This window comes from Vulpes lagopus, chromosome 23 (genome assembly GCF_018345385.1).
Source record: "Vulpes lagopus strain Blue_001 chromosome 23, ASM1834538v1, whole genome shotgun sequence".
Classification (NCBI taxonomy): Eukaryota; Metazoa; Chordata; class Mammalia; order Carnivora; family Canidae; genus Vulpes; species Vulpes lagopus.
This window is the reverse complement of record NC_054846.1, coordinates 57,661,054-57,674,228: the sequence shown is the minus strand read 5'-3', so window position 1 is coordinate 57,674,228 and position 13,175 is coordinate 57,661,054. Positions and strand designations below refer to the sequence as shown.

Genomic DNA, 13,175 nt, shown 5'->3' with positions numbered 1-13,175 from the left:
AGCAGCTATTTATGAATGAAACAGTATTATGAGTAGAATATGCTTCAAAAAAATACAAGGGACGGGACATTAGAAGGGACACAATTGGATATGAGTTTATGATTGTTAGGTTTGGGTGATGGGTACGTGGTAGCTTATTACATAATTCTGCCTATTTGTAAGTATCTTCAATTCTCTATTACAAAAGTCTTAAAAAAATAAGAAAATAAGTGCCATTTCCTCTGCATACTTAAACTCTTTACCATCCCATTGTACAAACAAGGAAATTAAAGTTAAGGAAGATTAAATGTACCACTCAAAGTCACAGTTAACTTTTTAAATAAACTTTTTTTAAAAATGTATTTTATTTATTTATTTATTTGAGAAAGTGAGAGAGCAAGAGGGAACATGTGTACATGGGCGTGCACAAGCAGAGCGAAGAACAGAAGGGAGAGGAAGAGAGAATTTCTGAGGCTAGGAGCCTGATGTAGGGCTCAATCTCATGACCCTGAGATCATGACCAGAGCCAAAACCAAGATGCTCAACTGAGCCACCCAGGCACCCCTAGGCATTTTTTTTTTTAGAGCAGTTTTAGGTTCACAGCAAAATCAAGCAGACGGTAAATATGCCTCCTACCCACACACAGCCTCCCAATCCACATCCCCACACCCAAGTGGTACATTTGTTACAATCACTGAATCTACAATGACACATCATTATCAAGTCAGTTAATCTGAGAGCAAGATTTGTCTCTAAAACCCATGCTTTGTACACTATATCACACTGCCAATTTTTTTCCCATCATTTTGTCGGGTGCTATTTATACAAACTGGCAAAAAAAAAACCAAAATTGTTTCATGAATAAGCAATGTAACAAACTATCGTTATTATAAAATCATCAAGTTTAAGTATCCAAAAAAAACTTTAATATAAGTTAATGAGGCAATTCTGTCAATGCAACAAATTATACTCCCATGAAGCATATTTCAGTTATTTAACAAATACATATACTGCCCACTAGATTTGAAGATATAATTACATGGAAATACAAAGCACTATCTGGAACTTCTCTCCACCTCAAATGTTTCTTTCAGTAGTTATAGTAAGTACTGGCTAGTATCAACTGACCAGATTAAACTTCGAACATAAAACAATATACATTCACAGGATGTTATGTTATTCAGGGATCTAACATCTAACTTGTATTAGTTTTTTGAGTCCCAAGCTAAATAATGGCCTACAGCAAATGAACGATGAAAAACAGTGGATAAATCAATGATAGCATATACTATTGCCTATTATGAAAATAGTAGATTTTCACTGGGAACTTCTCCTCCAATATTTATGGAATACATCTTGTTTCAACAATTCTACTTCTAGGAATTTATCCTAAAGCAATTAGGGCACCGCGCGTGCGCACACGGATACTTAGCAGTTTTATTTACGATGAAAAATAATAAAGAAACCTAAAAAAAAATAAAAAATAAAAAATAAATTAAAAAAAAAAAAAAGAAACCTAAACCACCATCAATGTGACTGATTAAATAGGCACTGAGTAAAGATCATCACAGTGCCGTAAAAATGTAAGTATTACTAAGGAAAAAATGTCCAGGCCATTTTACTAAGTAGAAAAAGCAGGTTAAAAACAATTAATGAAAAAACAAAACAAAACAATTAATGATGGATGGAGAGATGGATGGATGTCTGGGAAGACAGACAAAATAATTAGCAATGATTTTATCCAGAGCATGGGATATTATTTTCACTTTCCACTTTTTTTTTTTTTTTTAAGATTTATGTATTCATGTGAGAGACAGTAAGAGCGTGCAAGGGAAAGGGCAGAGGGAGAGGGAGAGAAAGTCACAAGCAGGCTCCACGGTGAGCAAGGAGCCCATCACGGGGCTTGATCTCACAACCCTGAGATCAGGACCTGAGCTGAAACCAAGAGTTGGAGGCTTAACCCACTGCATCACCCAGGCACCCCTTCACTTTCTACTTTACTCTATTGTTTGCTTTTTAAAAACAATAAATAAGTGTTTTTATACCAAGGAAAAAATTTGTTTTTTGTTTTGGAAAAATATATTGTATGGCTTCAAACTTTGACATAATAAAACATCTGTTTACTACATGAACTTACAAGGATAAGCAGTAAACATTAGCATGAAATTTTAGTAACCTCCCGCCTACTAGTTCTACGTATTCATTCAATGAACCTGTACAAACAGCACACTTATTACCATGTTACATTTATTATTTCACTATAGCCAAATAATCCCTTGTAGAAATTCAGCTTGCTGAGGGTAAAATTTCTCAGATGGCAGTACTGGGGAACAATTGTTTTGTTTTGTTTAAAGATTTAATTTATTTATTCATGACAGACACCGAGAGAGGCAGAGACACAGGCAGAGGGAGAAGCAGGCTCCCTGTGGGGATCCCAGTGCGGGACTTGATCCTGGGTCTCCAGTTTCACGCCCTGGGCTGAGGTGGCGCTAAACCACTGGGCCACCGGGGCTGCCCCAGGGGAGTAATTGTTAGAAAGGCACTTTGCTCCTTGAAAACCAGAGAGCACGCTATCCAAAGAGGTCCCGCACTACAGAAATGCCTTGAGATTTACTTCATAATTAAAGGTGGGTAACTTCTGAAAAACTTTGGTCAGCCAAGCAAAACTTTTAGGAAAATTTTGAGTAATTTTAAAGTAATGCCACTTTTATGTTAAACATACAGACAGAAATCAAGTCTTAATTTAGAAATCAGAAGTTTCTTTTAAAAAAAGGAAGACTTAATTGCTAAGATATAAGCCCATTTTGCAATCTACTCTTTGAAAGCTTTTAAAAAAATTTCGATACATTAATGAACTTCTTTTGTTAGAAGATTTAGAAATCACTTAAAATATCAAGTATTGGGGAGGTGCTGAGTGGCTCAGTTGGTTAAGCGTCTGCCTTCATGAAGCTCAGGTCAAGATCCCAGAGTCCTAAGATCGAACCCTGCACCAGGTTCCCTGCTCAGCAGGAAGCCTGCTTCTCCCTCTACCCCACCCCCCTGCTCGTGATCTATCAAATAAATAAATAAAATATTTTTTAAAAATCAAGCACTGATGATAACTCAAAAACAGTATTATATAAGCTGTAGGCTTATATAAAATAAGAAAACATTGAGAACATTTTCTTGCAAAATTTCTTCCATGAGTGAAAAACATAAAAATATTCCATGTTAGTATTGTACAGATTGCTTCTAATTTCTCGAGAACTTGACAATTCAGTAACAAACGTAGAAAAAAAAAACTGGCTAATTAAAAACAAAAAATTCCTCCAAATTACTTCACTATTACTTCAGAATAATGTAAACAATTTTTTATTGTAACCAAAAGACAAAAAGCCCACATTAAAAGAAAATACCAGTTATGTGACATTGCTAAATCTCAATAGTCTTTTTTTAAGCAGTGGTAGCCAAAGAAAGTTATTAATATTAACACAGATAATGGCAGAAAACTACAGAAACTCTAAATACAGAAAGGCTGTTCATGTATCCTAACAGCATAACCATTATGGTTGAAAAACCACACAATATTCTTTCTCACATCTGTTTTGTTAATGAGCCAAGAATGGGGGTCTATTGGGTATCCTAGACAACTGAATTAGAAGTAGGAATGTCTGGTGAATGCTATTTACCCCAACAAACTGAGACTATATAGGTTTGGAAAGGATACTATTCTTAAATAAATTGTATTTTTAGTTTTATCTTCTCAGAAAATGAACTATTACTTGCCTTATTCCCCCATCTATCAAAAAAAAAACTTATAAATTATTCTATATTCCAAGTTTTAAATATTAAAAGGTGTTTTGTTAGATTAACAAAATATTTAATTATTTTATCTTTCAGATAGACTCTCAAATATTTAAAGACTATAAAGATCTATGTGAAACACGATGGCTGCTATATGAAAAAACTAGAAAACAGTATCAATTAGAATACAACAGTTTATGACAGTTTAGCAAGAACTGTATTCTGAACTACAGTTTTCCTATATACGACAGAGAACTCTTCCAGGAAATGTCCCCTCTACAGGGCCCCAGGTCTCTGCATGCTATCAGCCTGGCTTACAGAACCAAATAAACACAATGTTCCCACTGGAAAACATAAATGAATATAAACTAAATCTAAGTTACCAACTTAGTACATAAAATTCTCCAAAAAGAGCAAAAGGAAGGAATATCTCGAAATCATTTCATTCTAGCAGCTTTTTTAAATTACTTAATTCCTTATTATTATTTTTAACAAAGAAATTTACTAGTTTGAAACCTGGCTTAGAAATTTAAAGAGTGATCAGGATGATGGAAACATGGCTAACATGATTTTAAAAGTCTTCATTATGTTACTCAAATTACATTTCAGGGTTACCTATATGTTCTTTTTCTCCTTTAAGTCTTTGTTTAGAAGAACAAAATTGTTTCTTGCCTCCTTTTCAATTTTCCCTCGGAAAAAAATTTCCATCACTGTAAGAGAAATTAAATTCTAAAACAAAACTCAAAATAATCTTGCATATTTTTAAGTCCCACTGCTAGTCAAGAGCAGCAAATATCAGGAAAAAAAGTCATGATGGCCACTCAAGAACAGCACAAGTTAAAATTTAAGTGGCAACCAAGGGATCCCTGGGTGGCGCAGCGGTTTAGCGCCTGCCTTTGGCCCAGGGCGCGATCCTGGAGACCCGGGATCGAATCCCACGTTAAGGCTCTCCAGTGCATTAGGGTACCTGTTCTTTTCTCCTTGCTTGTGCTTCTGCCTCCTCTCCTCAAAAATTCTCCTGTGAACATCATAAATAAAACAAAACAAAAAAAAAAAATAATATAAAAAAAAAAAAAAAAAAAAAATTTAAGTGGCAACCAAGTAGAAAAACCTTTTGCATGTTCAAAATTCATGCCCTGTAGACAGAGAAGCATTTTGACGATTTTTTCTTCAAGACAAAAATCCACAAGCGAGAAAACTTATATTCCAAAGTGATTTTAAAAAGATTAAGTACCAAAATACTAAAAGATTAAATACTTTATTCATCTCATTCAAACTTGATTTCATATATGCAACTTCTGTTTCTTTGGAACTTGTTCTCAAATGATTTTTTTTTCTAGTTTTTTTATTCTATTATTTTTTTTTCTAGTTTTTTTATTCTATTATTTTATTTTTTATTCTATTATTTTCTAGTTTTTTTTATTCTCCATGCATGGAGCCTAACATGAAGTTTGAACTCAGGACCCTGATACCGCGACCTAAGACTCAGATATTTGATGGACTGAACCAACCAGGCAACCCTAGATTTTTAGTATTTAAAAAAATCCAGAGCCTTGAAACCACTTTGCAGATCCAAACATGAATTTAAGAATATCACTAAGAAACATGGTCTATTTACTCCTGCAACACTGTATAAGACTGCGACCAAACGTTATCAAACCACTTTGTGCATCATTAATTTCAAGTAACAGCAAATGTTTTTCTTCCTTGGCAGGTAAGTACAATTCCTTCTCCCTTAAACAGTAGTCTAACTACACCTAAAAATACCTATAGAATAGGTCCTAAAACCCTGCTACAAAGGAGAAGTGATATCCTAATGAATGTTTCTGCAGCTTCCATTCACACTTTATTTGGAATTAAAACAAATACTTTTAATCCAATTGTAACTAAACTATAAAAAAAAAAAAAAAAACAACAACCAGAATTTCATTAGAAGTTTTCCTAACTAAAGAGTCACAGGCACAGATGAAAAACTATTGTTATATTTAAAAACCAACTGTGCTAGCTTTTCTGGTTAAAGTTTACGCAGTTCTTTTTTTTTTTTTTTTTAAGATTTTATTTATTTATTAGAGACAGAGTGAGAGGCAGAGACACAGGCAGAGGGAGAAGCAGGCTCCATGCAGGGAGCCTGACGTGGGACTCCATCTTGGATCTCCATCAACACCCTGGGCTGAAGGCGGCTCTAAACCACTAAGCCACTGGGGCTGCCCAGTTCACCCAGTTCTAAATCAGTACAATGAACAGGACACCCTAAAAAAATCACTTAAAATATTACATGCAAAAATGGACAAATATTCATTTTTAGTAATGATTCACCCAGAAACAATTAACATAGCATTTGTATCCAAAGTCCAAGTCCCCCATGTAAATAAATGTAAGTTTCCTATTTATCTTCCTAAGAACTAAAATTTAAAATATCCTGTCATAAGGTAAATACCTAAGACTTTCCACACACAAACCAAAACCTTAGAAAAAATTGGAGCAAAGATCCAACATTTACTCAATAGACTATCAAAACATTTACGTCTAAGAAGATGTTTTTAAGAAATCTCTACACCCAAAGTGGGGTTCAAACTCACAACTGAGTTCAAAAGTCACAGGCTCTACCAATGAGCCAACCAGGCACCCCCATGTCTAAAATATTTTAAACCAAAATATGGACCTACCTATTTTTTTTTATGTTTTATTTTTAAGTAATCTCCACATCCAACATGGGGCTCCAACTTACAACCCTGAAATCAAAAGTCTCACGCTCCAAAGACTGAACCAGGCAGGCACACCCCCCCTTTACCTCTCAAACTCTTGATTTAAAACTTAGTTGTGTATTTTACCCAACTATGCTTTCAGTTACACATGCAGCATTAACAATTACACATAAGACCCAGGAAGAATGGAAACTTTGTTTTTGATGATGACAATTCTGAGCCATATTATACTTTATCTCCATTATTAGATTAATCATGTATGAACTGCATTGAAGAGCAAACGTTGAGTTTCAAAAGGTCTAAGCATACGGTCGATATTATCTAATTCTACCTCCCCAGATGTGAAGATAGTTAAATGTGTATATATTTCAGCAATGGCACATGCAAAAAGAAGATGTAAGACTTATCTATAGCTCAAGAACTCACAGGAGTGTTTACTGAATCACACTTGGCTAGTTGGACCAGTTGGCCAGGCGACTGGACTTCAGAAATATTTTTGAGGATGTTGTCCATACGTTGGGCCATAATTTCATACAAAAAACCCAAAGGTGAAAAACACTTAAAATTTTTTTTATCTTTAAAAGTCTTAGGGTGATTAATAAAGTGTTTAATTTTCATGTTTTGTTTTCCACGCCTGATAACAGGACAGTTATGTAAAAGTCACCTATAACCCTAGATCATCCTATTCACTCAAGAGTATGGTACACAATTAAAAGACAAAGGCAGGGCACAGTTTCAGAAATATACAAATCAACGATAAACAAATGAAAATCTAAAACTTCACAAACTCGGGGCTCAGCAGTTTAGCACCTGCCTTTGGCCCAGGGCGTGATCCTGGAGTCCCAGGAGAGTCCCCCATCGGGCTCCCCCCATCGGGCTCCCTGCGTGGAGCCTGCATCTCCCTCTGCCAGGGTCTCTGCCTCTCTCTGTGTCTCATGAATAAATAAAATCTTTAAAAAAAAAAAAAAAGTAACTTTAAGAAAAAAATAAATAAAACTTCACAATCTATAAAGTATCCCTTTTAAAGAAAATATGAAGATGACAGAAAAAAGAATGCAAAAGAGAAACAGAAGAAACTGATTAGAAAAAATTTCAGGTAAACCTTGCAATAATCTGCTCGCCCCATCCCCCCCCCCCCCCCCCGCTGCTACAAATTGAGCGCTGTTTGCATCTAATGACAATTACACTTCATAACCTAATCAACGAAACCCCTCATTATCGTTAGGTCACCGATCTCCTTTATCACTTAACTTTTTCTTATATTCAAATACCTCCCAGACTAGCAAAACGACACGTGAAATTCAGGAACTTGTGATCTCCATCAGCAACGAGACAGCCCGTCCCCACCTCAATATTCTGAAAATCAACTTGTAAATGTGTTACCGTCTGGATGAAGCGTACTTCCAAATCTACCACGTTATAAGTATGATTTTTTGGGAAGCAGATCATTATGTAACACCTACTTTGTGTCTCCTAGTTACTTTAGAATCGTAAAAAAAAGTGCTTGTTTATTTAATTAATTAATTAATTTATTTATTTATTTTCCCCCAAGGCAAGTACTGCCCATGTTGCAGATTTTTCTCAAAAACTGCCGTTTTCCCAAGAGGAGAGAGAGCAGGTTGTTTTAATTTCCAGATCTCCCGGAATAGGAGAGTCTTCTCCGGGGACCAGGGAAGGCGGAGGGAGTCCGAGCAGCAGCTCGCGGATCCACGTCGCCGCGGGAGCGGGATGCGGGCCCGGGGGCCGGAGGCGGCGGCCGGAAGGAGCTGCGACCGGGCCGTGACCTCGCCCTCGGCCGGGCCCGCCCCGGGCTCCCGCTGCCCGGCGGCTCCGCGGGACGCGCACCCCGCACGCCGGCCGCCCGAGCAGCGAAGGCGACGCCGAAGCCCGCCTGCTCGGGGGAGGACCCCGAAGCCCGACGCTGCCAGCGGCGCCCCCCGCCGTCCCGCCCTCCGCGCAGCTTCGCGTCCTCCGGGCCCGGGACCCGCGGCGGGGCTGCGCTGGGGCGGAGGGGGCGGGGAGGGGAACGACCGCGCGCTCCGGGGCTCCGGGGCTCCGCCCGCCCCGCCCGCCCGCCCGCCCGGCAGCCGCGGCTCGCTCACCTGCGGAGCCGATTTCCATTCATGGAGCTGGGGGGGTGCTTCGGCCGAGAAGGGCGCCCGCCGCTGGGGGCGCGGAGGCAGCGCAGGGATGACGCGGGCGCCGGGCCCCCCGGCGGGCAGCGATGGGCGCACCTCGGGGACGGCCGCCGCGGGGAGGCAGCGCGCGACCCGGCGGGCGGAGGGCGAAGCGGGAGGCGGCCCGGACAGCCCCGTGGGAAGGCGCGCCGCCCGCCGCCGCGTCCGCTCCCGCGGCCCCTCCACGACTGCGGCGCCGCCGCCGACCTCGCCGGGGGCCGCCCCCGGAAGCCCGCTGCCGTCACTTCCGCCGCCCCCGCCGCGCCCTCCGCCCCGAGCCGTGCGGCCGCGACGTCGCTGCGAGCCGCGGGGAGGGGCGGGGCCGGGCGGGCCTGGGTGGGGGCGGGCCTGGGCGGGGCGTGCCGGCCGGAGACGAACCGGGGGAGCCGCACTCGGCACCACCCCGCGCCGGGCGGAGCCTTCCCGAGGCAGTGGCGCTTACCTGGGCGGGAGCCTACCTGCGGCGCGGCCGCTCGGGAGCGCCGGCCCGGGCCCGCCGCCGGCTGAGGCACAGCGCACCCCCCGCCCCGCCCGGGCACCCCGCCCCCTCCGAAAGCGGTCAAGCGGCCACTAGGATCACTCCCAAGTCCGGGGGCGGGGGACGCCCTGACGACCCTGGCGGGGGGGAGGGCCGTACAACTTAGCACGGGAAAGGAGTATTAAGGAGCAAGACTTGACACAAACACCACATCGGATAATGTCCTCGTTTAAAACGCTTTAATAGCGTCCCGGCACGCCGAGATGGACTCTTGGGGGCCAAAGCGCGCCGCGCGCTGACCCCTCCTTCCAAGCAAGACTCACTAGGCTGCAGCTACGCCGTCCGCTCCCGGTCCCCGCTGTGGGCAAGCCTCTTCCTTTCCCACGTGGCGCCCCTCGGCTCGGTCCCCTAGGCCAGGAACAGGGCCTCTCCTTTCCCTCCCCCCTCAGCTTCCCTTCTTCCCTTCCGTGCCCCAGAACCTTCTTACACCGCAGCCTTAGTTCAGAGAGGTCTTTTCTTGATCACTAATGGGGGGAGGGCAGGCGTTCTTCTATTACAGCATTTCCCTAAGAATCCTCCCAACCGTAGTTTTACTTTAGTTTGTGTGCCCCCCACCCCCCACCCCCCACCCGCACAGGCTTCTAAGCACTAGTTTACCGCGGCCAGCACACTCACTAGGGAACAGTAGGTCCTTAATATGTTGCCTTAATGAAAGGTGATGCTATTCAGATTAGAGATTCGTGATTTTTGCCTGTGTCCCTAAACATCAGTAATGTCATTTAGACCTTTAAAAATCAAAGTGCTTTTTGTTTTTTTAAAGTTTGGGACAAAGAGAAAAAAAGAGAAGTATCTTCAGTCCCCCCCCGCAGTCACAGTGGGACTTTGGATCAGTTGCTTGAGCCTCTGGGTTTGTTTTCTTATCCGAGAAATGGAGAGAATAACGTACCTTACACAACTGCTGTGAGGTTAGGGAACGTACACAAACCAGAGCAAAGCCTAACTAAAAGTTAGTGAAGAGAAAGTTTGCGACCGTTAACATTTTAAAGCACTTATTAGATGCACCTACTTTACAGTAAACGTTTCCTAAATGGATGGGATTCAAACCCTCTTCTGTCTTGACTTCAATTCCACCTTCTTCCTACTCTTAACCGTTTTTACAGAATACATGGAGTTCAAAGTATCAAATTGTCACCAGATGAAACACTGTATCCTAAAAGTTACTTTCAATGCCTGACTATCCAGAATCCAAATCAGTAGCAGCATCCAACAGGGTAAATACCAACGCTTGTGCAAGGGACTATCACACCCTCAACCTCCCGTTCTGGAACTGATTCCCTAAGTGACTGCACGCTTGTCATCTCCCAGAACATAAGCATGGTGATGAACCGCTGAGGAAGGTCACTGTCTTGCTGACCTTGATGGAGGAGGACTTGGATCTCCTAATTCAGTTTAATGTCAATGAGGCCTTCCCATCTACTTCTGCTATTCAGGGACACCACCACCTCATCATAGAAGGAGCCCAGGTGAAAGGTACATTAATTGCAATATCAAGAAGTGGGAAGGCAAAAGGTCTAATGATTCTGCCAAAAGCAAATTGCATGAGGCTCTCTCTGGACCACCCTATTTATGGCCAACCTCATTCCCAAATAAGTTGGCTTTCAAGGCCATAGAGCAGGGTCCTTGTGTATCTTGTTAACTGCCATAGCCCCAGGGTCTAGAACAGTGCCAGTGCCTGGCTGTGGGATGGATGGATGGATGACTGGGCTTCAAGAACAGGGCTCGGGAAGCAGGCTAAAAACTGTCCTCATCCCTTGTGACACTGGTTGCTTTCCGAAGGGAGAACTATAAAATAGTACAGACCTCTGAGGGACAAGGAAATCAGTGCCCTCTGAAATTGCATTCCTAGGCTTCCTGTGCTAGGTAAACATCACGACTGGATGATGAGAGCAGCTGGATAGAATCCTCTCTTAAACTTGGATTGAAGTAGTCAACTTGACTGGAGTTCAAATCTCTTCTCCCAGACCATCGGTTTTTACATAGCAGAGAGAGAGTTATTCTGTACTGCAGCAGAACACGATATAAAACACATTGGCCTTAGGGACAAAGCTGAGACTGAAGGCCCTCTGCTGCTGTATGTGATTCCAAAAAAGTCACTCTCTGAACCTTGTACTCATCTCTAAAAGCCAAAGTACTCAAGTAGAAAAGACACTGCTACATACCTACCCAAGAACCCTTATCCCCTTCTTTCTTGCCTAGCAGACCAGACTTGTCTTTCTAAACCACAGATTGATGAAGCAGGATAACTGCTCAAAGATAACTCCTAGTTAATCTAAACCTCTCATGATGGATGATCTCATTTGCTTTGCCAATGACAAGAGTGGGAAGATGACCCATTTCTAGTGCAGGAGATAGGAGGCCAGATCTGCGGGGCTTCCAAGGATTTCCTTACTTTAATATGAAATGTAAGGAAAAATTAGTCCTTTTTCTGCTAGACATTATTCTGTCAGCATTTCCTTCCTGGAATTACAATAAACACCTTGCAACCCTGAGGGGAACTAGCATAAACCAACACAGAGGAGCAGAGGAAAGTCACTGTGAGAACCTGGTTTGTTGGTATTATCACTGAGCCACTGAATTATTAACCAACCTTGTAGCCATATTAAATCAAGATTTCTTTATCATGTTACTGGTTTCTTATTTAAGCCAATTTAATTGGGGGTTTGTTATGTGCAATTAAAGCTAACAAACTACTTCACACAAATGCTGTGAAGATGCAATTAAATAACAGATAATGTACAAAACACCTGCTCAAGTACTTCAAAGGATCCAAGCCCCTCCCCCTTTTCAGATCGCTTCCATTACGAAGCCATAGGCCTTTTCCAAAAACATGGCTGGGAACTCCCAATGTCTCTTCTAAGACGAAAGTTCCCTGCCTTCAGAAGGTGGGGAAAAGGAATGGAGGGCTCCCTACAAAGGTCCCTAAGACTTCTTTGTCCAAAAAGGACTTTGCCAAGAGGATAGTCCCGAAGCTCCTACATCTGGAACAAATGGGAGTGTATTCCTGAAGGGTAAGCCACAGTGGTTCAAAATCCTTGTTATGGTATCCTGAGGAAGGAAGGCAGTCGTGGTACTAACGTGGAGAACTTTTAAACGTGCCTCAGCCCCAGAAAGTCCACTTTTCCAGTTTAAAGTTAAGAGTACTTCTGTCATGCTCTGCAACTTCTAAGCTTGCCAGGTTTCCTCAACCTGTAGCCAGAGGAATAAATTGGCTTGAAAGCTAGGAACAATTAGGGACAGCTGTTTGGTACAATTCAATGCTACCTTCCATTCAAGCGGTGCAGACACCAGTCTAGGGAAGGCCTGGGATCAGAACCTAAAAGTCTTCTCTTTGCACTATAACCCTTTCATTTAACCACCAAACCCTAACTGCCATGAGATTCTGGGGTTAGCTACGCCAAAAGATACCCAACAAATACCCTGCCTCACTCTGCTCCAAGGCACTTCCTAGACAAGAATGTGCTACAGTTTATGTTGCCAACTGACACAGCAAAGGAAAGGCTGCTCAACCAATACTGAAGAGGGAATGTCCAGGGGTATTCAGACAAGCCTTTACTCAAAATCTTGAGCTCCAGGACCAGACAAATCAGGATAGTGGAAGCCCACTATCTTTTTCTCTTGAGCAGCAACCAACAGTCAGAATCTGAAACCTTTAGAATCTCAATCATTTCTAAAACTAAAATTTATGGCAAAAATGTGTCATAATGATTACCCTCCCACTTAACTCTACTAAATACTTTATTTCTGCTTCATTAAGGGTCATAGTTTTATTTCAATTGGGAAAAATCTCCATGTTCCAATCTGCTCAAGTTCGATCAATCTCACTAACCCTGGCTGCTGAAAAGAAGCTGGGTATGGCTGGCTTGCTTCCTAGGGCATCTGACAGGTGGTAGACACAGGTTAGCTTTGCAATTTGAAAAGTCACAACACTTGGCCTCCAGAGGAATGCTAGGCCCATTTATGTACACACTAGCTGCTACTGAAAATTTCTCACTA

General features: G+C 42.2%; 1 protein-coding gene across 1 annotated transcript in view; it reads right to left on the bottom strand.

Annotated features, from left to right (window-relative positions):
- Window positions 1-8,848, bottom strand: part of AGO3 (argonaute RISC catalytic component 3) — a 123,837-nt gene extending 114,989 nt beyond the window's left edge. Inside the window, exon 1 of the mRNA XM_041738193.1 lies at window positions 8,570-8,848. Coding sequence (XP_041594127.1) covers window positions 8,570-8,588 — 19 coding nt within the window. The 5' untranslated portion in view covers window positions 8,589-8,848. The remainder of the gene's footprint in view (window positions 1-8,569) is intronic.
- Window positions 8,849-13,175: the final 4,327 nt, after the last annotated feature.